At 43.9% G+C, this 26,098-nt stretch overlaps 1 protein-coding gene across 2 annotated transcripts in view; it reads left to right on the top strand.

Annotated features, from left to right (window-relative positions):
- Nucleotides 1–12,422, top strand: part of LOC133538894 (ATP-dependent RNA helicase DHX15) — a 27,595-nt gene extending 15,173 nt beyond the window's left edge. For both annotated transcript variants that reach the window (XM_061880780.1, XM_061880779.1), the window contains exons 8-14: nucleotides 1–95; nucleotides 177–285; nucleotides 346–537; nucleotides 6,978–7,100; nucleotides 7,169–7,359; nucleotides 11,778–11,947; nucleotides 12,020–12,422. The exon at nucleotides 1–95 is cut by the window's left edge and continues 55 nt beyond it. In XM_061880780.1, coding sequence (XP_061736764.1) covers nucleotides 1–95; nucleotides 177–285; nucleotides 346–537; nucleotides 6,978–7,100; nucleotides 7,169–7,359; nucleotides 11,778–11,947; nucleotides 12,020–12,137 — 998 coding nt within the window. In that variant the 3' untranslated portion in view covers nucleotides 12,138–12,422. The remainder of the gene's footprint in view (nucleotides 96–176; nucleotides 286–345; nucleotides 538–6,977; nucleotides 7,101–7,168; nucleotides 7,360–11,777; nucleotides 11,948–12,019) is intronic.
- Nucleotides 12,423–26,098: the final 13,676 nt, after the last annotated feature.

Genomic DNA, 26,098 nt, shown 5'->3' with positions numbered 1-26,098 from the left:
CGTCTGCCCAGCAGAGGGCGGGGCGAGCTGGCAGGACCCGACCGGGCAAATGTTTCCGCCTTTATACAGAAAAAGCTTATAAAACGGAGATGCAGGTGAGCTCAGTGCATTGATGGTTTCCAGACTGTCTTCGTCCTTCTTGGACCATATTTACTCTAGCCCCGTCCCTTTATCAGGATAACACCTATCCGGAAATCCTGCGTTCCAACTTGGGGTCAGTGGTCCTGCAGCTGAAAAAGCTGGGCATCGACGACCTCGTGCACTTTGACTTCATGGATCCACCAGGTGAGTCCGCCATGTTTAACCAGTAGAAAGAGCTCACTAATGTCCGCCATCTCCTCGCAGCGCCCGAAACCTTGATGAGAGCCTTGGAGCTGCTCAATTACTTGGCCGCGCTCAACGACGACGGCGACTTGACTGAGCTGGGCTCCATGATGGCGGAGTTCCCTCTGGACCCCCAACTGGCCAAGATGGTCATCGCCAGCTGCGAGTTCAACTGCTCCAACGAGATCCTTTCCATTACTGCCATGCTGTCAGGTAATGCTCAGGACTGGGCTGACACGACTCCCCGATGAATCCTCATCTATTCACAAAGGGCCTCAAAACTTCATGGGAGCAAGACTGTTAAATATTCAAAACATAGAACTGAATGTTGTCGGTTTAGCTTTTTTTATGCACCCTGATCACCAAGTATGTCATGTAATCCCCGGTATAATATTTTCATTAGGGGTGTCCTGATCCGATATTGATATGGGTCCGATGGCAACAAAAAAAACAAGTATTCGATGGTATCGGTTTGCATCTAAAATCCCTGATATAAGCTCCGATACAAGCAATTTTGCTGTGTCTTGGCTTATGCTTAAAATCTGGTTGTCCTCCAACTAGCACGCAAGTTGGATTCTTGTATTTTAGTCAAGTCATTTACAAAAGGTAAACATTTAGGCCAGTGTTTTTTAACCACTGTTCCGAGGCACGGAGATACAGTCTGGTGTGCAGAGGGAGATTATGTAATTTCACCTATTTGGGTTAAAAATATTTTATGCACCAGTGATTCTAGTCTGCAAATGATGTGTTGTTGATTGTCGGTGCTGTCTAGAGCTCTGCAGAGTAACCGTGTTATACTCTTCCATATCAGTAGGTGGCAGCAGGTAGCTAATTGCTTTGTAAACGTATCCAATGCTTAAAACAAAAAAACAGGCGAGTGCCCCTAAAAAACGCATTGAAGCTTTTGGATGGCTATGGAAAACAAAACTAAAATTAAACTGGCTACAAAGTAAACAAAAACAGAATGCTGGACGACAGCAAAGACTTACAGCGTGAGGAGCGGACGGCGTCCACAAAGTACATCCGTACATGACATGACAATCAACAAACAATGTCCCCACAAAAAAGATAGCAATTTAGATATTTTTGATTGCTAAACAAAGCATGTGTGGGGAATAGAGTTCAGGGAAGAAATTAAACTCCTACAGGAAAATACCAAAAAACAGGAAAAGCCACCAAAATGGGAGCGCAAGACAAGTACTAAAAAACTATAAACAGGAGCACAACCAAAGAAATTTAAATAAGTGACGGTGTGATGTGACAGGTGGTGACAGTACACCTACTTTGAGACAAGAGCTATAGTCATGCATGCTTGTTATGCTTTAAAGTCATATCCAACATTTGCGACAACGACTTTTTATCGTCTGAGATTCATGTCTGAATGATTTCTGCTGGTGGTCTGCCTCCGCATTTTTTCAATGAGCCTTTTTTGAGACTTGGCTGAAAAAAAGTTGAAAAACACTGTTTTAGGCTAAAGGCTACGAGGAGCTAGCAGCTACACAACAGCGAAGCACACGTGCATAAGTGTTCTTAATTAAACAATATTGCGTTCTAAAACACATTTGTCCAAATAAATAAGAATACAATAATTGTGCATATTACTTACATAGTCTCCAAGGCAGAAGCCTACTCCAAAGTATCCAGTAACAAACGTGTTCGTATCTTTCAACTTATTGCGTTATGCGATTAATTCAATAATGAATTACTGTGACCACGAGGCGTCATCAAAAAAGCAAATATAGCACTCCACTTCAAAATCATAAATCTGTTAAAAGCTTTGTTTTTCATACCTACCTTTTGAGTAATTTCACTTCATTTTCTAACTTTCAACACTACTAAATAGTAAAAGTATGTGCTGATATTGCATGGATTATTATCGGAACCGGCTCCAATATTGGTATTGTGTAGGAAGTGAAAAAGTTTTACACCCTGAGTGACGTATGCATTAAATAGAATTAGAGGGACGACGTGGGTCAGTGGGAGAGTGGCCGTGCGCAACCCGAGGGTCCCTGGTTCAATCCCCACCTAGTACCAACCTCGTTGTGTTCTGAGCAAGACACTTCACCCTTGCTCCTGATGGGTGCTGGTTAGCGCCTTGCATGGCAGCTCCCTCCATCAGTGTGTGAATGTGTGTCTGAATGGGTAAATGTGGAAGTAGTGTCAAAGCGCTTTGAGTACCTTGAAGGTAGAAAAGCGCTATACAAGTACAACCCATTTATCATTTAAGAATTGTTTTCATTGTATAATTCCAATAGATTTCAATTGGATTTGAAAAAACAAAACATTGGACACAAAGCGCAGGATGCTGCAATGCTGCATATTGTCCAAACTAGACCGTAAATATCTAAAGCCAAAGGGTTTTTGAATACAAAGTTTGGGAGTCAGGACATGGATTAGCAGTTTTTATAGCCTGCTCAATACAGTGGAACGTCTAAAGCAGTGGTGTCAATGATAGGGATTCATTTCAAGATAATATTGCATAATTTTTTTTTTTTGATGTGCAGTGTAAACATCCAGATTTTGCGGTAAAATTAAATAAATTTTTTTACAGCATATTTCTGTGAAGTGAAAAACGATACCTGTTTTTTACGGTAACATTTTAGTGACTGAGCTGCCAGTCATATATTTTTATAGCGTATACTTTGATGAATAACTTGCTATAAAATCGTGAATCAGGCAGATGTTTTTGTATTCGTTTTTTAACCCCCCAACAAAATTGGAATTTTTATTTTTTGCATTATCAGATAGTAGCGGTGTAACGGTACACAAAAATTTCGGTTCGGTATGCATCTCGGTTTAGAGGTCACGGTTCGGTTCATTTTCAGTACAGTAAGAAAACAACAAAATTATCATTTTTTTTTTATTTATTTACCAAGTTTGCAAAATCCTCCACCAAAAATATTTTTCTTAGTGGATTATTTGATGTGAAGTAATGGGAACCTTGGCTAGGACATTAATTCATAATAACATTGATTTTGATTCAATATTACGTTTTGAGCAATGACAGTTTGAAAGAAAAAAAACAGCTTTGTTTTATTAGTCAACATTGCAACTTTTTCTAAATGACATTTAACCTTCAAGCTTTTTTATTTCACTTCTGTTATGTTTTTGTTTATTTTAATAGTATTTTTAGAATGTGCCGTGGGCCTTTAAAACATTAGCCGTGGGCCGCAAATGGCCTCCAGGGCAAACTTTTGACACCCCTGCTATAGACAATAAAAAATTAAATCTGATAAAACAATGGCTAAAAGCAGAGCCTGGAGACGCATGCGCGTTTATCATAACTCTCTTGCTCTCTGCTCCTCCCTCACCAATGCTGCAGCTGCACGCACAATTTGTTTTGTTTTTAACCCCTTCTTAACCCTGAACGTACATTAATACACGCAACCATAACTCAAAATGTCGGACATTTGAGGCATTTAAGAAACTCCGCCCTGACAGAGGACATGTCTGGTGAAAAGAGGACGTATGGTCAGTCTATCCTAGCCCAATTGCTGCTAGCACCGGACATGTCCTCTTTTGCTAGCATGCTAGCAGCAACCGGGCTAGGATAGACTGACCATACGTCCTCTTTTTCACCGGACATGTCCTCTTTTGCGAAGCTGTCAGGGCGGAGTTTCTTAAATGCCTCAAATGTCCGGCATTTTGAGTATTGTTTACGCTACTTAATATGTCCGTCTGGAAACTCGTTCGGTACTCCTCCGCATTGAACCGAAACACCCGTACCGAAACGGTTCAATACAAATACACATACCATTACACTCCTATCAGATAGTAACGTTTAGAAAATATACAGTTGCAGGCAGTACATGTCATTTTTTCTGTTTAAAAAAAAAAAAAGGATAAAGTACTTTATAGACGCATTTTATTTCCAGGCTTTCATGGGCCATATGTGGTCTAAAGTCAAACATCATAAATAATAAAAGTGGAATGATTTGTTCCAGGCTTGTTTACCTGTACAGGTAAAGTCCCATTGCCAACTGTGTAAAGCTAGTTAATGCATTCTTGTTTAGGCCTGTGTAAACAAGCCTAAATCTTTTGACGTAACTCCCGACAATAACGTCCAACTTTACGCGACGTGCGTCTTTAAACCTCTGTTTGACGTGCATGTTGTACCCGTGCGTGTGTGGTACTCCAATCACCTCCCACATTCCAAATATATGCATGTTCGGTTCATGAGAGACTGTAAAATGTCCGTAGTTATGAAAGTTAGTGTGAAGGATTGTATATATCTGTTTTTTGTGATTGGCAATGCTAATTTTGGTTAGCCTGTCAATGGGCTTGCCCGTTGTACGTTAGCATTAAGCTAGTGTCATTGGAGCGCAAACTTCATCTTGCATAACTTTATTTCTTTTTTCAGTTTATTCCAAACTATGAATAATTTATGTGATTCCTACATGCATATGCACTTTATGTGTTTATATAATGTACTATCCTTAGTTGGCTTAGTTACGTCATTGTGGAGATAAATGGCATCAAAACTCCGTTTGTTTATAATTCAAAAGACTGTTTACATGTTAGGCAAACTAAATTGCAACATTCAGAGAGAACAGAATATATTTTACAATAAGCAACAACAATTGAAATTGCATTGAACAAAGAGGGCACCGTCTACCAAGTCAAATCCTTGTGTGTTAAACATACTTGATAAACATCATTCTGATAATATAAGAAAACATGTTATTATTGCCTAATAACAAGTTTTGTTTTAAATATACATAACACATTTTGAAAAAAAATAAATGCATCATTGCCAATCAAATGCATCATGATGTCATTTTGACCACACCACCACCACCACCACCACCACCACCTGGTGTGTGTGAGGAAACGGAAGTAAACCTGCATTCTTTTAAAAAAGAAGACACTATCAACATGCTATCTACGCAATCCTCTCCTTGGCCAAATAAATGTGTGTAGTTAATAGGGGTGTAACGGTACACAAAAATTTCGGTTCGGTATGTACCTCGGTTTAGAGGTCACGGTTCGGTTCATTTTCGGTAGAGTAAGAAAACAACAAAATATTAATTTTTTGGTTATTTATTTACCAGATTTGTAAACAATGGCTTTATCCTTTTAACATTGGGAATCTTATAGTAATTCTGCTCACGTTAATCCACATTAAACTGCCTCAAATTGTTGCTCAGATTAAATAAAATGACAAAACTTTTCTTCTACATATAAAAAGTGCCACATTAAACTGTTTCAAGTCCACTCATCATGCTTAATTTATCACAGCATTTGGGAAGCCCGTAGTTGATTTTTACTATGTAAATGTTATATTTTTATCAACATGTGATAGCAGGGACCCTACCATTCAAGGCTTTTCCAGTGTTTCCCACAGGTCAGGCATCTTTTTGCGGTGGTGTAGTCTGGTGGCGGGGGTGGTGGGGGGTCTGATGTGGGGGGGCAGCGGCGATGACCAAGAAGAACGCGGAGTTGGAATATAATTACAACACTTTATGTACATATTTATATAATATTTACATATTTATATAATATCAATCAATCAATCAATCAATGTTTACTTATATAGCCCTAAATCACTAGTGTCTCAAAGGGCTGCACAAACCACCACGACATCCTCGGTAGGCCCACATAAGGGCAAGGAAAACTCACACCCAGTGGGACATCGGTGACAATAATGATCCAGTGGGACGTCTGTGACAATAATGACTATGAGAACCTTAGAGAGTATGTAACTACAAGCTCCATTCACAGACAGATTCCCATTGCTTTTATGAGCGGTCGAGCGAGTCAAAAGCCGAAAAAATAAATAAATAAATACAATATTTTTATTTATTTTTTATTTATTTATTTGTGGCGGCTGTAATTCTTTCGTGGCGGGCCGCCACAAATAAATGAATGTGTGGGAAACCCTGCCTTTCTGTCCGTAAAACACACACACACACCGCAAAATGAGCTAATGTTACGCTAAAAGCTAATTAACCTTCACATCAAGCCAGAACTGCGAGCGAGCTGAGCTGCAGTTTAAGTTTCTAGAAGGTCAACGGGCTCATAGTGATGTTTCTAGTAGTTGACTGGGAGGTGTTTATTATCATTTGGGGAGAGTACGCTGCCTTATGCTTACATGCTAAACACCTATCTGGTCGATGCTGAAGCATTGACTACATGTGCTCTGAATACGCACTGCTTATTGGCTGTTACTGCTATAAATGTAACCAATCAGATGGTTGTGTGGGTGGGACAATGCTGGCAGAAGAAGCAAAGCAGCTTGTTAAGACTTTAGCTTAGAAACTCGTACGGTACACCCCGTACCGTACCGAAATGGTTCAATACAACTACACGTACCGTTACACCCCTAGTAGTTAATAAATAATATTTCATTGTATCTCACATTGTATTAGGCAGCCTTCCTGTGTCACGAGACATTCTGTTTATGGTTATAATTGCACTCTGAAAGAACACTCAAGTGTGGCTTTAATCCTAAAATGCTTTTAGAGATGGTGACTGGAGGTTCCACTGTGCTGTAAATGTTTGGGAATACTTAAGGACAACCTCACCCTCTACAAGCTAAGAGTGGCGGTGCCGTCACGCACCTTAGCAACTTAGCAGCTTGTCTCCGTTGTTCTGTGAATGCTTGACTCATCCCTGTGGGCGGCTTTGTTGGGGCCCATACCAACCTTGTTTAGTCCCACAGTGTTTTGTGCGTCCCACGGAGGCCAAGAAGGCAGCGGATGAGTCCAAGATGAGGTTCGCCCACATCGACGGCGACCACCTGACGTTCCTCAACGTTTACCACGCCTTCAAGCAAAGTGAGCACGGCCGACGCACCACAGCGACGTCCTGGCAAGTGTCGGCTAAACGCTGTTTGTCTCCGCAGACCACGAGGCCACCCAGTGGTGCTATGACAACTTTGTCAACTACCGCTCGCTGATGTCCGCCGACAACGTGCGGCAGCAGTTGTCCAGGATCATGGACCGCTTCAACCTGCCCCGCAGGAGCACTGAGTTCACCAGTCGGGATTACTACATCAACATCCGCAGGGCGCTCTGCACCGGCTTCTTCATGCAGGTCGGTGCTACGGAGCCACCCATTAGTAGTCAAATATTCATATATTGCAGTAAAAGTTATTTCAAGTGGAATAGTAAACGTCAAGGCTTAAAGGTTTTTTCTTAATGTTATTTTTCAGTAAACATCAGACCAGTAGTGACATAAATGTTTTATACAGCGCTAATTTTGCAAAAACTTCAAACACCTTTATGGCGTGTGTCTGAGAGAAGCATGCACATTTGTTTTTCAAAATATAGAACAGCTCCTGGGAAAATGTGTTGAAATATGGGATTTCTCTACATCACAATAACTTGCGTTGAGGGGTTCCGGTTTGGTGACCGCAGGATTAGGTCTCTGCTTTTTGCAGATGATGTGATCCTGATGGCTTCATCTGACCGGGATCTTCAGCTCTCACTGGATCCGTTTGCAGCCAAGTGTGAAGCGACCGGAATGAGAATCAGCACCTCCAAGTCCGGGTCCATGGTTCTCGTCCGGAAAAGGGTGGAATGCCATCTCCGGGTTGGGGAGGAGACCCTGCCCCAAGTGGAGGAGTTCAAGTACCTAGGAGTCTTGTTCACGAGTGAAGGAAGAGTGGATCGTGAGATCGACAGGCGGATCGGTGCGGCGTCTTCAGTAATGCGGACGTTGTACCGATCCGTTGTGGTGAAGAAGGAGCTGAGCCGGAAGGCAAAGCTCTCAATTTACCGTTCGATCTATGTTCCCATCCTCACCTATGGTCATGAGCTTTGGGTCATGACCGAAAGGATAAGATCATGGGTACAAGCGGCCGAAAAGAGTTTCCTCCGCCGTGTGGCGGGGCTCTCCCTTAGAGATAGGGTGAGAAGCTCTGCCATCCGGGAGGAACTCAAAGTAAAGCCGCTGCTCCTCCACATCGAGAGGAGCCAGATGAGGTGGTTCGGGCATCTGGTCAGGATGCCACCCGAACGCCTCCCTAGGGAGGTGTTTAGGGCACGTCCAACCGGTAGGAGGCCACGGGGAAGACCCAGGACACGTTGGGAAGACTGTCTCCCGGCTGGCCTGGGAACACCTCGGGATCCCCTGGGAAGAGCTGGACAAAGTGGCTGGGGAGAGGGAAGTCTGGGTTTCCCTGCTTAGGCTGTTACCCCCGCGACCCGACCTCAGATAAGCGGAAGAAGATGGATGGATGGATGGACAATAACTTGCCATCTTTTAGAGCGATTTATAAAAATGTATGGACTCCGGCTTCTTCCCCCCTCCAAAGACTTGCACCTGGGGATAGGCCCCTCCCACATCCAAACACATGCACCTGGGGTTAGGTTGATTGGCAACACTAAATGGTCCCTAGTGTGTGAATGTTGTCTGTCTATCTGTGTTGGCCCTGCGATGAGGTGGAGACTTGTCCAGGGTGTACCCGCCTTCCGCCCGAATTCAGCTGAGATAGGCTCCAGCACCCACCGCAGCCCCAAAAGAGAAAAGCAGTAGAAAACGGATGGATGGATTTAATGCTTTTTTGGTTCCCTCGTGTGGAACCCTGAAATATTGTGAACATTTAAATAAAAACTATTCCGGGCTCTTTCACGTAGATTACGGTTGAGACATTTTTCAAGATGGCTGACATCACTTCCTGTATGATACTGAAAGTATGAGAATGTGTGAGCTGCTGCCTTTACTTATATAATAAGTCCAAATATTTACACAAAGTTGGCCTTTTTGGCAGAGATCTTTTCTGTGGTCTTCACGTCCATCTTATTATTCCAATGAGTCACGTAATATGAAACTCGTGTTGCATAGCAAGGCTGGTCTAGTTGATCGCTGCAGTAGCGAAAACTTACAAAATGAGAAGATGCCAGGAAAGAGGGACAAAAACTGGAGTAAAAAAAAATAAAACCAAAATGGCCAGGTGAGGAGAGGAGACGTACTGTCCGCCAGTGGTTCTCAAATGGGGGGTACGCGTACCCCTGGGGGTACTTGAAGGTATGCCAAGGGGTACGTCAGATTTTTTAAAAATGTTTTAAAAATAGCAACAATTCAAAAACCCGTTACAAATTTATTTATTGGAAAATAGCAACAATTCAAAAATCCTTTATAAATATACTTATTGAAAAATAGCAACAATTCAAAAATCCTTTATAAATATATTTATCAAATAATAAGTCAAAAAAATATGAATGTAAGTTCATAAAGTGTGAAAACAAATCCAACAATGTAATATTCAGTGTTGACATATATTTTTTTGTGGACATGTTCCATAAATATTGATGATAAAGATTTATTTTTTTGTGAAAAAATGTTTAGAATGAAGTTAATGAATCCAGATGGATATCTATTACAATCCCCAAAGAGGGCACTTTAAGTTGATGATTACTTCTATGTGTAGAAATCTTTATTTAGAATTGAATCACTTGTTTATTTTTCAACAAGTTTTTTACATATTTTTATATCTTTTTTTCCTAAATAGTTCAAGAAAGACCACTACAAATGAGCAATATTTTGCACTTTTATACAATTTAATAAATCAGAAACTGATGACATAGTGGTGTATTTTACTTCTTTATCTCTTTTTTTTTCCACCAATAATGCTTTGCTCTGATTAGGAGGTACTTGAATGAAAATAATGTTCCCAGGGGGTACATCACTGAAAAAAGGTTGAGAACCACTTGCGTAGGCGACCAGCGCTAGAAGCAAAGTAAAGTATGGCGTCACATTAGTGCCAAAAATCCAAGCGCATAAAAACTGTTATCGCCCGCTGATTCTCCACTTCGTGCGCACGCGACACCCTTTTGCGTGCGTGTGGCGCCTTTTTGCATACGCGCCGTGCCAATGTGCGCGCGCGCCGTCTTCGTTTTGGCACTTTGTGGGCGTTTATTCTTACACGGCCCCTCCTTTCTGATTGGTCAGGTGAAAATAGCTGAGGGCCAATCAGAAGTATAGTAGGGCGGGTCATCGTCAGTATGTATCAAAATAATACAGCTCTTGTCGACAAACAAATTCTAAAAAGTCCAAATTTAGTGGAGTTGTGGAAAATGCCAATTTTATCTAAAAGTTTTTGAAGAAGGTAATGTCTCATCTGTTGAGAGAACATCACATAGTTAATGAAGTTTTAAGATATCTCTATTTTCATACACATACAACCAGTCCACAGATGTCAGTCAATGATGGAAACTATATTTTCAAATGTTTTTTTTCCCCCTTGTCTGTTTTAAAAAATACTTTTATTTATCTAATATTTGTATATGTAAATATTGAATGTATGCCACAATGGGGGACTATTACTTTTCTTTCCTCTATCTACTTTAAGTTTACACCAGAGTCTACCCGAACCCATTTATCTATCCATACTTCATATCAGGACCACATGATTAGCATATGGGCCTAACTATTGATGTTATGATTGCAATTACTATTTTAGTAGAATAACGAATGACAGGTTATCCATCCATCCATCCATTTTCTACCGCTTATTCCCTTTTGGGGTCGCGGGGGGCGCTGGCGCCTATCTCAGCTACAATCGGGCGGAAGGCGGGGTACACCCATGACAAGTCGCTAACTCATCACAGGGCCAATGACAGGTTATCACTACAATTAAGTAATATGGTTTTAATATTACTATAAAAAGTATTTACGTTTCTGCAAACAACTCAAACTATGGAAAATTAGATATCAGCCCAGATCAGTACAGATGGCAGAGTTAAAAATATGTATTTAAAAAAACAAACAAAAAAAGGTAGCTCCATACATTAGGCAAATTAAATCTGAGAGATAATAGTGTAAGACTTACTTGTTCAGCCATGATAGCCCCATGAAAACCTGACATTTATAAGAATTCAAACAGTTTGGAAATGAGTTGAAAATTGAGCAAGTTATGGTTATTTAAGTAGTACATGTTCCTTGACAACTATGTACTGGGCTTAGCCAGCTGCCTGAGGTAAGATGGCTGCCATGTTGCCATTGACTGACAGCGCTCAGAGCCAATCAGAAAGAAAGGGCCGTCCAACCGTTCCCGCCCCCAAAGTGCCAAAACAAACATGAGAGCGCGAGGAGAGGTGCCAGACCGAGACGAAGCGCGCACATATAGGCACCGCACGCGCGCGCTAAGGCACCACACGCGCGCAAAAGGGTGTTGTGCGCGAAGTGAAGAATCAGCGCGCGATAACAGTTTTTATGCGCTTGGATTTTTTGGCACTAATGTGATGCCATAGAAAAGCCACTTGAACGCAGCTGAGCAGACAGAAAAATAATTCTCACAAGAACCCAAATAAATGCTGTGTAAGATCATTTGTTTGGGGAGAATTATTGACAATGAGAGTCATTTCAAATCTTAAAAGGTGGTTCTTCTCATGGAGGGAAAGCGGTGCTTATTACCGTCTACTTTACCATAAAACATACACGTGTTTGCGTGTGTGAAGGATGTATCCTACTTTCGTACAAAAGTGCTCTATGTGGGTCCTCCTGTGCAGGTGGCTCATCTGGAGCGCACGGGTCATTACCTGACGGTCAAAGACAACCAGGTGGTCCAGCTGCACCCATCTACAGTCCTGGACCACAAGCCTGAATGGGTCCTCTACAACGAGTTTGTCCTCACCACCAAAAACTACATCCGCACTTGCACAGACATCAAACCAGAGTGGTGAGTCCTGTGGGAAACATGTCGGAGTCCAAGGTTCAGCCTGGTCTCACAGTCTTGTGTCTTGTGTTCCAGGCTGGTGAAGATCGCCCCCCAGTACTACGAAATGGGCAACTTCCCACAATGTGAAGCTAAACGACAACTGGAGCGAATCGTTGCCAAACTAGACAGCAAAGAGTATTCCCAGTACTAAACAATAATCAAGTGTCCTGGAAAAAAAGATTGCATAGTTTTAGATTTTTCTGTATCACTGTATCTTTAACTGTTCACTATTTAGCTTTTTTTTATTATTATTAATATTTTGTTAGCTTTCTGTTCTCTCAGCTTCAATGTCTATTCTTCAAGTGTCAGGCCAGAAATGAAATATCAACAAGTGTTCGAGCTGGCTATGAATATTTTCAAGAGGAAAATGTCTTATTTTCCTGTAGGAAGTGTTGAGTGCTGGCTTTGTTTCTTTAATAAAGGAGCTTTGACTTAACCTATGTCCATGCCTTGTGCTGTAAGTCACTGCTTCTTAACTATAGGGTCAGGGCTGCAAACAAAGGTCTGGTTTCTCACTTGGGTCTGTATGCCAGTTAAGAAAGCCTAGCGCAGACCAGGCATGACCACGCCCCGCCCTCATTCGATTGAACGATGCAAAGTCCTTTCTTCTTCTCTCGCTGATTTCTCACGCAGGGTTCGTGTGACACTTTTGCCCCCGTCGGTCGCTGAGGGAAAATGAAGGTCTGTCTTGTTCATTATGACACCTGCTGAAGGAAGGAAGCATGCTGAAGGTAAAGATGTGATGAAATGTTGTCATGACAAATGTACACACAGACAGTGGTCGTCATGACAAATGTACACGCCGACAGTGGTCGTCAAGACAAATGTACACACCGACAGTGGTCGTCATGACAAATGTACACACCGACAGTGGTCGTCATGACAAATGTACACACCGACAGTGGTCGTCATGACAAATGTACACACCGACAGTGGTCGTCATGACAAATGTACACACCGACAGTGGTCGTCATGACAAATGTACACGCCGACAGTGGTCGTCATGACAAAGTACATGCCGACAGTGGTCGTCATGACAAATGTACACGCCGACAGTGGTCGTCATGACAAATGTACACACCGACAGTGGTCGTCATGACAAATGTACACGCCGACAGTGGTCGTCATGACAAATGTACACGCCGACAGTGGTCGTGATGACAAATGTACACGCCGACAGTGGTCGTCATGACAAATGTACACGCCGACAGTGGTCGTCATGACAAATGTACTCACTGACAGTGTCGGAAAAATTCTGTGTAAATTATCAAATAAAACCTTGTATTACATTGTCTTCCTGACGAGAAGAAAAAAGGCTGGAGCTTCCCAAGAAGAATGCTGGACTTCCAGGTGGACAGATGGCAGAATCTGCCCAACTTCCACAGGAACCCTTTCAAGTATTTTTACGAACTCTTTCTTTGTTCTATTTTATGGGACTTTCTTTGAAGTGTTCGGGAACCGAAGGCAAAGCTGATCACGACCCTCTTCCATGAGGAAGCAGCTGTGGGAAGAAGGGGGGTGAAAATCAAATCAAGAACGAGGAGAACGGTCTGGGGGCGGAGCTTGGTGCAGGAACTGTGCAAGGTGTACAGAGACCATGTCTCTCCTCGGATCAGAGTCCAAATTTAATTCTGTCTCGGTTTGATTCTTTGCCTTTTTGTCTTGTTTAATAGATGTCATCAGTGTTAGAACCTGACATCTTCTTGGTCCTTCGAGCCGGATTCCAACACGTCTGACGATTCCAGCAAGAGTGAGTGAAACCAGAGACCATTGCATCCAAATCCTGATTGAGGAACTGCGTTTCTTCATTTTGGCTGGAATTGGACGACTGACGGAACACCGTGGACAAAAGGAAGGAACGCAGAGTTCAGTGAGTACGTTTTAAATTACGAAGAAAGAGCGTGTAACGAAGGGTTACGACGAATAGAAAAAGTTTGTAACTAAGGGTTACGACGCATGGAAAAAGCGTGTAACTAAGGGTTACGACGCATATACAAACCCTGTAAATCCTAGGCACTAACAGGTACAAAGGCCAATAAGACGGGTGACGGAGCTTGCAAAGGGAAAAACATATATATAATAATAATAAAAATATCATTATAATAATTATAAAAATTCCGGGTTTTCAACATTGGAAATAAGCTAAAAATTTAAATTCTAAAACTGAAGAGGCCAATATACTGAAGGTAAACGGGACCACGAAAACTGAAACGTCCGTAGCCATAAACAAACATACTGGAGGGCGGCAAAGCCCACAATGACTTGAAAAATCTGTGCACAATATCCTGAAGGACGACGGAGTCCAAAACGCAGACCTTAAATAGTCTTTTCAGAAAACTGAAATTTTGTCCGTGAAAAACAATAATCTGGGGGGCGTCGGAGTCCACAATGAAAAAATTTAAATTTCCGCCAATCAATATACTGAAAAGTGTGAAAGTGTGTGGAAGTAATTGCCATCAGGCTATCACTCCATATTAAAGTTGTGAGAAGTAAATAGTGGGTTATTGTGGAAGAATTATTCAAGACACCTCCACGATAATATAAATTAACCACTATCTTACAACAAAGACAAAAGTAGTCCTTATAAGTTCGTCTCTCAAGGGAACAACGGATTACTCCAAATTTATAAAATGGGAAAAGGGAGAAGTAAACCAAAGGTTAGTCCAAAAGTTGGGGTGGTGTGTTGTAGTTGGAGTGGTGTGTTGTTGTAGTTCTGGTGGTGTGTTGTTGTAGTTGGGGGTGGTGGGATGTTGTAGTTGTGGTGGTGTGTTTATGACAGGGATGTTGTAGTTTGAGTGGTGGGATGTTGTAGTTGGGGTGGTGGGTTGTAGTTGGGGTGGTGTGTTTATGGCAGGGATGTTGTAGTTGGGGTGGTGTGTTTATGGCAGGGATGTTGTAGTTGGGGTGGTGTGTTGTTGTAGATGGGGTGGTGTGTTTATGGCAGGGATGTTGTAGTTGGGGTGGTGTGTTTATAGAAGGGATGTTGTAGTTGGGGTGGTGTGTTTATAGCAGGGATGTTGTAGTTGGGGTGGTGTGTTTATGGCAGGGATGTTGTAGTTGGGGTGGTGGGTTGTAGTTGGGGTGGTGTGTTTATGGCAGGGATGTTGTAGTTGGGGTGGTGTGTTGTAGTTGGGGTGGTGTGTTTATGGCAGGGATGTTGTAGTTGGGGTGGTGGGATGTTGTAGTTGGGGTGGTGTGTTTATGGCGGGGATGTTGTAGTTGGGGTGGTGTGTTGTAGTTGGGTTGGTGGGTTGTAGTTGGGGTGGTGTGTTTGGGGCAGGGATGTTGTAGTTGGGGGTGGTGGGATGTTGTAGTTGTGGTGGTGTTGTTGTAGTTGGGGTGGTGTGTTTATGACAGGGATGTTGTAGTTTGAGTGGTGGGATGTTGTAGTTGGGGTGGTGTGTTGTTGTAGTTGGGGTGGTGGGTTGTAGTTGGGGTGGTGTGTTTATGGCAGGGATGTTGTAGTTGGGATGGTGTGTTTATGGCAGGGATGTTGTAGTTGGGGTGGTGTGTTGTTGTAGTTGGGGTGGTGTGTTTATGGCAGGGATGTTGTAGTTGGGGTGGTGTGTTGTAGTTGGGTTGGTGGGTTGTAGTTGGGGTGGTGTGTTTAGGGCAGGGATGTTGTAGTTGGGGGTGGTGGGATGTTGTAGTTGTGGTGGTGTTGTTGTAGTTGGGGTGGTGTGTTTATGACAGGGATGTTGTAGTTTGAGTGGTGGGATGTTGTAGTTGGGGTGGTGTGTTGTTGTAGTTGGGGTGGTGGGTTGTAGTTGGGGTGGTGTGTTTATGGCAGGGATGTTGTAGTTGGGATGGTGTGTTTATGGCAGGGATGTTGTAGTTGGGGTGGTGTGTTGTTGTAGTTGGGGTGGTGTGTTTATGGCAGGGATGTTGTAGTTGGGGTGGTGTGTTTATGGCGGGGATGTTGTAGTTGGGGTGGTGTGTTGTAGTAGTGGTGGTGTGTTGTAATAGGGGTGGTGTGTTTATGGCAGGGATGTTGTAGTTGGGGTGGTGTGTTTATGGCAGGGATGTTGTAGTTGGGGTGGTGTGTTGTAGTTGGGGTGGTGTGTTTATGGCTGGGATGTTGTAGTTGGGGTGGTGTGTTTATGGCAGGGATGTTGTAGTTGGGGTGGTGGGTTGTAGTTGGGGTGGTGTGTTTATGGCAGGGATGTTGTAGTTGGGGTGGTGGGATGTTGTAGTTGGGGTGGTGTGTTTATGGCGGGGATGTTGTAGTTGGGGTGGTGTGTTGTAGTTGGGTTGGTGGGTTGTAGTTGGGGTGGTGTGTTTAGGGCAGGGATGTTGTAGTTGGGGGTGGTGGGATGTTGTAGTTGTGGTGGTGTTGTTGTAGTTGGGGTGGTGTGTTTATGACAGGGATGTTGTAGTTTGAGTGGTGGGATGTTGTAGTTGGGGTGGTGTGTTGTTGTAGTTGGGGTGGTGTGTTTATGGCAGGGATGTTGTAGTTGGGATGGTGTGTTTATGGCAGGGATGTTGTAGTTGGGGTGGTGTGTTGTTGTAGTTGGGGTGGTGTGTTTATGGCAGGGATGTTGTAGTTGGGGTGGTGGGTTGTAGTTGGGGTGGTGGGATGTTGTAGTTGGGGTGGTGTGTTTATGGCGGGGATGTTGTAGTTGGGGTGGTGTGTTGTAGTTGGGTTGGTGGGTTGTAGTTGGGGTGGTGTGTTTAGGGCAGGGATGTTGTAGTTGGGGGTGGTGGGATGGTTTAGTTGTGGTGGTGTTGTTGTAGTTGGGGTGGTGTGTTTATGACAGGGATGTTGTAGTTTGAGTGGTGGGATGTTGTAGTTGGGGTGGTGTGTTGTAGTTGGGGTGGTGGGTTGTAGTTGGGGTGGTGGGTTTATGGCAGGGATGTTGTAGTTGGGATGGTGTGTTTATGGCTGGGATGTTGTAGTTGGGGTGGTGTGTTGTTGTAGTTGGGGTGGTGTGTTTATGGCAGGGATGTTGTAGTTGGGGTGGTGTGTTTATGGCAGGGATGTTGTAGTTGGGGTGGTGTGTTGTAGTAGGGGTGGTGTGTTTATGGCAGGGATGTTGTAGTTGGGGTGGTGGGTTGTAGTTGGGGTGGTGTGTTTATGGCAGGGATGTTGTAGTTGGGGTGGTGTGTTTATGGCAGGGATGTTGTAGTTGGGGTGGTGTGTTGTAGTTGGGGTGGTGTGTTTATGGCAGGGATGTTGTAGTTGGGGTGGTGGGTTGTAGTTGGGGTGGTGTGTTTATAGCAGGGATGTTGTAGTTGGGGTGGTGTGTTGTAGTTGGGGTGGTGTGTTTATGGCAGGGATGTTGTAGTTGGGGTGGTGGGTTGTAGTTGGGGTGGTGTGTTTATGGCAGGGATGTTGTAGTTGGGGTGGTGTGTTTATGGCAGGGATGTTGTAGTTGGGGTGGTGGGATGTTGTAGTTGGGGTGGTGTGTTTATGGTGGGGATGTTGTAGTTGGGGTGGTGTGTTGTAGTTGGGTTGGTGGGTTGTAGTTGGGGTGGTGTGTTTAGGGCAGGGATGTTGTAGTTGGGGGTGGTGGGATGTTGTAGTTGTGGTGGTGTTGTTGTAGTTGGGGTGGTGTGTTTATGACAGGGATGTTGTAGTTTGAGTGGTGGGATGTTGTAGTTGGGGTGGTGTGTTTATGGCAGGGATGTTGTAGTTGGGATGGTGTGTTTATGGCAGGGATGTTGTAGTTGGGGTGGTGTGTTGTTGTAGTTGGGGTGGTGTGTTTATGGCAGGGATGTTGTAGTTGGGGTGGTGTGTTGTAGTTGGGTTGCTGGGTTGTAGTTGGGGTGGTGTGTTTAGGGCAGGGATGTTGTAGTTGGGGGTGGTGGGATGTTGTAGTTGTGGTGGTGGTGTTGTTGTAGTTGGGGTGGTGTGTTTATGACAGGGATGTTGTAGTTTGAGTGGTGGGATGTTGTAGTTGGGGTGGTGTGTTGTAGTTGGGGTGGTGGGTTTATGGCAGGGATGTTGTAGTTGGGGTGGTGTGTTGTTGTAGTTGGGGTGGTGTGTTTATGGCAGGGATGTTGTAGTTGGGGTGGTGTGTTGTTGTAGTTGGGGTGGTGTGTTGTAGTTGGGGTGGTGGGTTTATGGCAGGGATGTTGTAGTTGGGGTGGTGTGTTGTTGTAGTTGGGATGGTGTGTTTATGGCAGGGATGTTGTAGTTGGGGTGGTGTGTTGTTGTAGTTGGGGTGGTGTGTTTATGGCAGGGATGTTGTAGTTGGGGTGGTGGGTTGTAGTTGGGGTGGTGTGTTTATGGCAGGGATGTTGTAGTTGGGGTGGTGTGTTGTAGTAGGGGTGGTGTGTTTATGGCAGGGATGTTGTAGTTGGGGTGGTGGGTTGTAGTTGGGGTGGTGTGTTTATGGCAGGGATGTTGTAGTTGGGGTGGTGTGTTTATGGCAGGGCTGTTGTAGTTGGGGTGGTGTGTGTGTGTTGTAGTTGGGGTGGTGTGTTTATGGCAGGGATGTTGTAGTTGGGGTGGTGGGTTGTAGTTGGGGTGGTGTGTTTATAGCAGGGATGTTGTAGTTGGGGTGGTGTGTTGTAGTTGGGGTGGTGTGTTTATGGCAGGGATGTTGTAGTTGGGGTGGTGGGTTGTAGTTGGGGTGGTGTGTTTATGGCAGGGATGTTGTAGTTGGGGTGGTGTGTTTATGGCAGGGATGTTGTAGTTGGGCTGGTGTGTTGTAGTAGGGGTGGTCTGTTTATGGCAGGGATGTTGTAGTTGGGGTGGTGGGTTGTTGTAGTTGGGGTGGTGTGTTTATGGCAGGGATGTTGTAGTTGGGGTGGTGGGTTGTAGTTGGGGTGGTGTGTTTATAGCAGGGATGTTGTAGTTGGGGTGGTGTGTTGTAGTTGGGGTGGTGGGTTGTAGTTGGGGTGGTGTGTTTATGGCAGGGATGTTGTAGTTGGGGTGGTGTGTTGTAGTTGGGGTGGTGTGTTTATGGCAGGGATGTTGTAGTTGGGGTGGTGTGTTTATGGCGGGGATGTTGTAGTTGGGGTGGTGTGTTGTAGTTGGGTTGGTGGGTTGTAGTTGGGGTGGTGTGTTTAGGGCAGGGATGTTGTAGTTGGGGGTGGTGGGATGTTGTAGTTGTGGTGGTGTTGTTGTAGTTGGGGTGGTGTGTTTATGACAGGGATGTTGTAGTTTGAGTGGTGGGATGTTGTAGTTGGGGTGGTGTGTTGTTGTAGTTGGGGTGGTGGGTTGTAGTTGGGGTGGTGTGTTTATGGCAGGGATGTTGTAGTTGGGATGGTGTGTTTATGGCAGGGATGTTGTAGTTGGGGAGGTGTGTTGTTGTAGTTGGGGTGGTGTGTTTATGGCAGGGATGTTGTAGTTGGGGTGGTGGGTTGTAGTTGGGGTGGTCGGATGTTGTAGTTGGGGTGGTGTGTTTATGGCGGGGATGTTGTAGTTGGGGTGGTGTGTTGTAGTTGGGTTGGTGGGTTGTAGTTGGGGTGGTGTGTTTAGGGCAGGGATGTTGTAGTTGGGGGTGGTGGGATGTTGTAGTTGTGGTGGTGTTGTTGTAGTTGGGGTGGTGTGTTTATGACAGGGATGTTGTAGTTTGAGTGGTGGGATGTTGTAGTTGGGGTGGTGGGTTGTAGTTGGGGTGGTGTGTTTATGGCAGGGATGTTGTAGTTGGGGTGGTGTGTTGTTGTAGTTGGGGTGGTGTGTTTATGGCAGGGATGTTGTAGTTGGGGTGGTGGGTTGTAGTTGGGGTGGTGTGTTTATAGCAGGGATGTTGTAGTTGGGGTGGTGTGTTGTAGTTGGGGTGGTGTGTTTATGGCAGGGATGTTGTAGTTGGGGTGGTGTGTTTATGGCAGGGATGTTGTAGTTGGGGTGGTGTGTTGTAGTTGGGGTGGTGTGTTTATGGCAGGGATGTTGTAGTTGGGGTGGTGTGTTAATGGCGGGGATGTTGTAGTTGGGGTGGTGTGTTGTAGTTGGGTTGGTGGGTTGTAGTTGGGGTGGTGTGTTTAGGGCAGGGATGTTGTAGTTGGGGTGGTGTGTTTATGGCAGGGATGTTGTAGTTGGGGTGGTGTGTTTATGGCAGGGATGTTGTAGTTGGGGTGTTGTAGTTGGGGTGGTGTGTTTATGGCAGGGATGTTGTAGTTGGAGTGGTGTGTTGTAGTTGGGTTGGTGGGTTGTAGTTGGGGTGGTGTGTTTATGGCAGGGATGTTGTAGTTGGGGTGGTGTGTTGTAGTTGGGGTGGTGGGATGTTGTAGTTGGGGTGGTGTGTTGTAGTTGGGGTGGTGGGATGTTGTATTTGGGGTGGTGTGTTTATGGCAGGGATGTAGTTGGGGTGGTGTGTTGTAGTTGGGTTGGGGTGGTGTGTTTATGGCAGGGATGTTGTAGTTGGGGTGGTGTGTTGTTTTAGTTTGGGTGGTGGGATGTTGTAGTTGGGGTGGTGTGTTAATTTGTTACCGTCTTGAGAGCTGAGAAAAATGCCTCCGTCTTTAGGAGCAGCCTTTCTAGATATATAAAGATGTGTATTTACAACATGAATAATATATACATACTATGCAAATATAAAAAAGCTTGTAGTGAAAAATGAGTTCGAATTTCACAAGAAAAAGGTCACAACTTCACAAGAAAAACTTAGAATTTAGGCAGTATAAGAATAAAGGTCGCAATTTTACTCAACGTGAGTCAAAATTGTAAAAGAAAAACTGAACATTTGTGTAATAAAAGTTGGAATTTTACTAAATAGCAGTTGCAATTTTACAAGAAAAGCTTAAAATGTTGGCAATTTTATGAAAAGAGTCGTAATTTTAATCGACAAAAGTCACCATTTTGTAAGGAAACGTAAACATTTTGGCAATATTATAATAATCAGAATTTTACCTTGGTATCATTTCACAACAAAAATCTCACTATTTTACCAGAACAACAACAAATGAGCAACATTGTGATGTAGGAAAGCCTACGGAGTGCCGATAACCAGTTGTGTAATGTTCCTGTGCCTTAAAGTTGATAGGTCAATCTGTGACGTCATTTCCCCTTTAAATCACTTGGTCAGAACAGCTGGTTTCAATCAATGGTGGCAGCCTGTCTTGTGTGCGTTGACCACGAAAAGTAAGTTTTGTCTTATATTATCACAGCATTTGAACTGAATGCACATGTTTGGTACATTTATGCTAAGTTCGGGTGTTTTTGGGTCAATCGAGAGATAATTAGTCTCGTTGACAGCGTTTCCATTCACGCTCAGTTTATTTAACGTCATTGCAACTGCGTTCTTTGGCCTCTAGATGGTGACATAGACAACATAATCGCCATTTATGGCTCTGAAGCTTAGAACTTGTTGAAGTTCATGCATAAAGTACAGTATCTATGTCAGGGGTGTCAAACTCAAATACAGAGTGGGCCAAAATTTTAAACAGAACAAAGACGCGGGTCAAGGTTAAATGATAAATGGGTTGTACTTGTATAGCGCTTTTCTACCTTCAAGGTACTCAAAGCGCTTTGACACTACTTCCACATTTACCCATTCACACACACATTCACACACTGATGGAGGGAGCTGCCATGCAAGGCGCCAACCAGCACCCATCAGGAGCAAGGGTGAAGTGTCTTGCTCAGGACACAACGGACGTGACGAGGTTGGTTCTAGGTGGGATTTGAACCAGTGACCCTCGGGTTGTGCACGGCCACTCTCCCACTGCGCCACGCCGTCCACCAATAAATTAACCTTTTAATAGGGACCCAAACAAGTTTTGGATTGAATATTGAACAAGCAAGGCTTACATAACTTTATAGTGACATGCAAAATCGAGTTTCAAATAATTATAATAATAATAAAATATCAATAATTATTGCTCAGTTTGCTACACTGATTTGCTTTAACACCGAATAGAATAGAATAGAATAAAATAGAATAGAATAGAAAGTATTTTATTGATAGAGTAGAAAGTACTTTATTGATCCCTATGGAACAAGCAAGGCTTATATAACTTAATAGTGCAAAATCAACTTTCAAAAAACAAACAAAAAAACATCAATGACATTTAAAATAAAATTTTAATAAAAAAATGAATGCCTCTTTTCTATTCGCAGCCTTCTGAGGTAAATATGAACATTAACTTTTTCCACAGACTAATACAGGGGTTTGTTGGTAGCGGGGGGTTTATGTTGTAGCGTCCCTGAAGAGTTATTGCAGCAAGGGGGATCTGGGTTTTTGTTGTGTTGCGGTGTGGATGTTGTCACAAAATGTGTTTGTCATTCGTGTTTGGTGTGGGTTCACAGTGTGGCGGGTATTTGTAACAGTGTTAAAGTTGTTTATACGGCCACCCTCGGTGTGACCTGTATGGCCGTTGACCAAGTACGCCTTGCATTTACTTACATGTGTGTAGAAGCCACATATATTATGTGACTGGGCCGGCACGCTGTTTGTATGGAAGAAAAGGGGACGGGATGACAGGTTGTAGAGGGCGCTAAAGGCAGTGCCTAAGGCACACCCCCAATATTGTTGTCCGGGTGGAAATCAGGAGAATGGTTGCCCCGGGGCAGGGACAGTGAAATTCGGGAGTCTCCCGGAAAATTAGGAGGGTTGGCAAGTATAAGTATTAGCGGTGAATTGGGTGTTACAGCGACACCGCCGCTGTATAATACCGGCGGGCCAGCTTTAATGTTAATTTGATATTACCTCAAGGGCCAAAAGAAATTACACGGGCCCGCGGGCCAGAGTTTGACACCCATGATCTATGTTGTTATTATGCACACTTTTATATGGTATTATGTGCACATGCATGTATATTGTTGCACATTAATGTGTTTATAATCGGGTTGTAATTGTCCTCTTTTCTATTTGTTTGGACCACAAACACAAATCCACATCTACCTTTTAGCAATAAAAATGATTAAAGGATTCTCTGGCCAGAATCTGTCCATCGTGTCCCAACTCTAAAAAGAACTGCTATCCCTTCCTAGCAGTGATAAAGTCTGAATTTTATATGACAAATGTCACCATTTTGCAGTATAAAGTAATAATTTTATGAGAAAATAATGCAATATTACAGAAACAGAAAGAATATGAGAAATCCATCCATCCATCCATCCATCTTCTTCCGCTTATCCGAGGTCGGGTCGCGGGGGCAACAGCCAAAGCAGGGAAACCCAGACTTCCCTCTCCCCAGCCACTTCGTCCAGCTCTTCCCGGGGGATCCCGAGGCGTTCCCAGGCCAGTCTTCCCAACGTGTCCTGGGTCTTCCCCGTGGCCTCCTACCGATTGGACGTGCCCTAAACACCTCCCTAAGGAGGCTTTCGGGTGTCATCCTGACCAGATGCCCGAACCACCTCATCTGGCTCCTCTCGATGTGGAGGAGCAGCGGCTTTACTTTGAGTTCCTCCCGGATGACAGAGCTTCTCACCCTATCTCTAAGGGAGAGCCCCGCCACACGGCGGAGGAAACTCATTTCGGCCGCTTGTACCCGTGATCTTAACTTTTAGGTCATGACCCAAAGCTCATGACCATAGGTGAGGATAGGAACGTAGATCGACCGGTAAATTGAGAGCTTTGCCTTCCGGCTCAGCTCCTTCTTCACCACAACGGATCGGTACAGTGTCCGCATTACTGAAGACGCCGCACCGATCCGCCTGTCGATCTCACAATCCACTCTTCCCCCACTCGTGAACAAGACTCCTAGGTACTTGAACTCCTCCACTTGGGGCAGGGTCTCCTCCCCAACCCGGAGATGGCATTCCACCCTTTTCCGGGCGAGAACCATGGACTCGGACTTGGAGGTGCTGATTCTCATTCCGGTCACTTCACACTCGTCTGCGAACCGATCCAGCGAGAGCTGAAGATCCCGGTCAGATGAAGCCATCAGGACCACATCATCTGCAAAAAGCAGAGACCTAATCCTGCGGTCACCAAACCGGAACCCCTTAACGCCTTGACTGCGCCTAGAAATTCTGTCCATAAAAGCTATGAACAGAATCGGTGACAAAGGACAGCCTTGGCGGAGTCCAACCCTCACTGGAAATGTGTTCGACTTACTGCCGGCAATGCGGACCAAGCTCTGGCACTGATCGTACAGGGAGCGGACCGCCACAATAAGACAGTCCGATACCCCATGCTCTCTGAGCACTCCCCACAGGACTTCCCGAGGGACACGGTCGAATGCCTTCTCCAAGTCCACAAAGCACATGTAGACTGGTTGGGCAAACTCCCATGCACCCTCAAGAACCCTGCGGAGAGTATAGAGCTGGTCCACAGTTCCACGACCAGGACGAAAACCACACTGTTCCTCCTGAATCCGATGTTCGACTATCCGGCGTAGCCTCCTCTCCAGTACACCTGAATAAACCTTACCGGGAAGGCTGAGGAGTGTGAGCCCACGATAGTTGGAACACACCCTCCGGTCCCCCTTCTTAAAGAGAGGAACCACCACCCCGGTCTGCCAATCCAGAGGTACCGCCCCGATGTCCACGCGATGCTGCAGAGTCTTGTCAACCAAGACAGCCCCACAGCATCCAGAGCTTTAATATGAGAAATTGTCCCAATTTTTTAAGAAAAAAGTCGACACATTGTGAGAAAAAGACTGACTGTAGATTCCTAAAGTAGCCTTAAGCTTGAGGCTCCTCTACTATCACATTCACTCCGCTTGCTGCGGCAACAACAAAACAAAACTCCAGACGTTCTTCTTGGTTTGTACGGTTTACTTGTGATCTTAATAATTCAAAACATAAAACAGTCACCATGTGGGAACAAATAAATGACAAAATAAAGAGTTTGTTGCAGTACGAGTTAGAAAAAGTATGAATAAGTATTAGTGAGGTCAAAAAAACTGTGTGGCTCGATTCCACCGCACCTGACTGCCATTACCCATGACATCTTGCGTCCAAAAACCACCTTACCACACAGATCCTTCCCTCATATATGCACTTAAAACAGTTACGTCATCAAATCATTTTGACAAATGTAATAATTACAATTAAAGTGAGCTTTATATAATTACTCTAAGCATTCAACATATCAATTTCTTATCATGCAAATAAAGTAAATAGTCCCCTTTTGGCTAAACATACAGCACCTTCCATAAAATGTAAATTAACTTAAACAGTATTTAGGCTCCTACACTGACTTTAGTAAAAAAAAAAAATAAAAAAAAGTAGCATTTTTTTCTTTGTAATTGCCTTCTAATCTTCATTATTTACTTGAAGTTATTACAGTATGTCTCTATATACATATTTATTGATTTTTAGTAAATTTTGGCCAAAGGGGGCGCATTTCGGTTTCTTACGCACACTTATTTCATATGTTGACAGTCAATATTTTTGGGAGCACCCTTATTTAGATAGATGTCACCACAAGTGAGACATTGTCTATTTCTATTATGTGGGGCGGTATAGCTCGGTTGGTAAAGCGGCCGTGTCAGCAACTTGAGGGTTGCAGGTTCGATTCCTGCTTCTGCCATCCTAGTCACTGCTGTTGTGTCCTTGGGCAAGGCACTTTACCCACCTGCTCCCAGTGCCACCCATACTGGTTTAAAAATGTAACTTAGATATTGGGTTTCACTATGTAAAGCGCTTTGAGTCACTAGAGAAAAGCGCTATATAAATATAATTCCCTTCACTTCATTACAGGGGTAGGGAACCTATGGCTCTAGAGCCAGATGTGGCTCTTTTGATAGCTGCATCTGGCTCTCAGATCAATCTTAGTTGACATTGCTTAACACAATAAGTAATGAATAATTCCGCTGGTAATCACAGTGTCAAAAATAACGTTCAAAATATAAAACATTTTCATGCATTTTAATCCATCCATCCGGTTTCTACCGCACCTGTTCAAGAAGTCGCATTAATGGTAAGAAGTATTTTATTTAATGGTGGTTAGCTTCATAATAACAATGTTATTAAAAAAAAATAAGAGACTTATCATACTCTAAAAATGTTGGTCTTACTTAAAAATGCACACATTTAGTTGTATTCAGTCTTAAAAAATATATTATATGGCTCTCACTGAAATACTTTTTAAAATATTTGGCTTGTATGGCTCTTTCAGCCAAAAAGGTTCCCGACCCCTGGTCTATTACATGCAATGTTATTGGGACCATCACTTCTTCACACCTCCTCATATGGAAGGTACTCGTCCTTCATGTCTCAAGAAGGCAGGAATACAAGAACACACACACACACACACACACACGCACACACACACA

The sequence above is a fragment of the Nerophis ophidion genome, linkage group LG20 (genome assembly GCF_033978795.1).
Source record: "Nerophis ophidion isolate RoL-2023_Sa linkage group LG20, RoL_Noph_v1.0, whole genome shotgun sequence".
Lineage (NCBI taxonomy): Eukaryota > Metazoa > Chordata > Actinopteri > Syngnathiformes > Syngnathidae > Nerophis > Nerophis ophidion.
The sequence above is the reverse complement of the archived record's forward strand: the minus strand, read 5'-3'. Positions and strand labels throughout refer to the sequence as shown.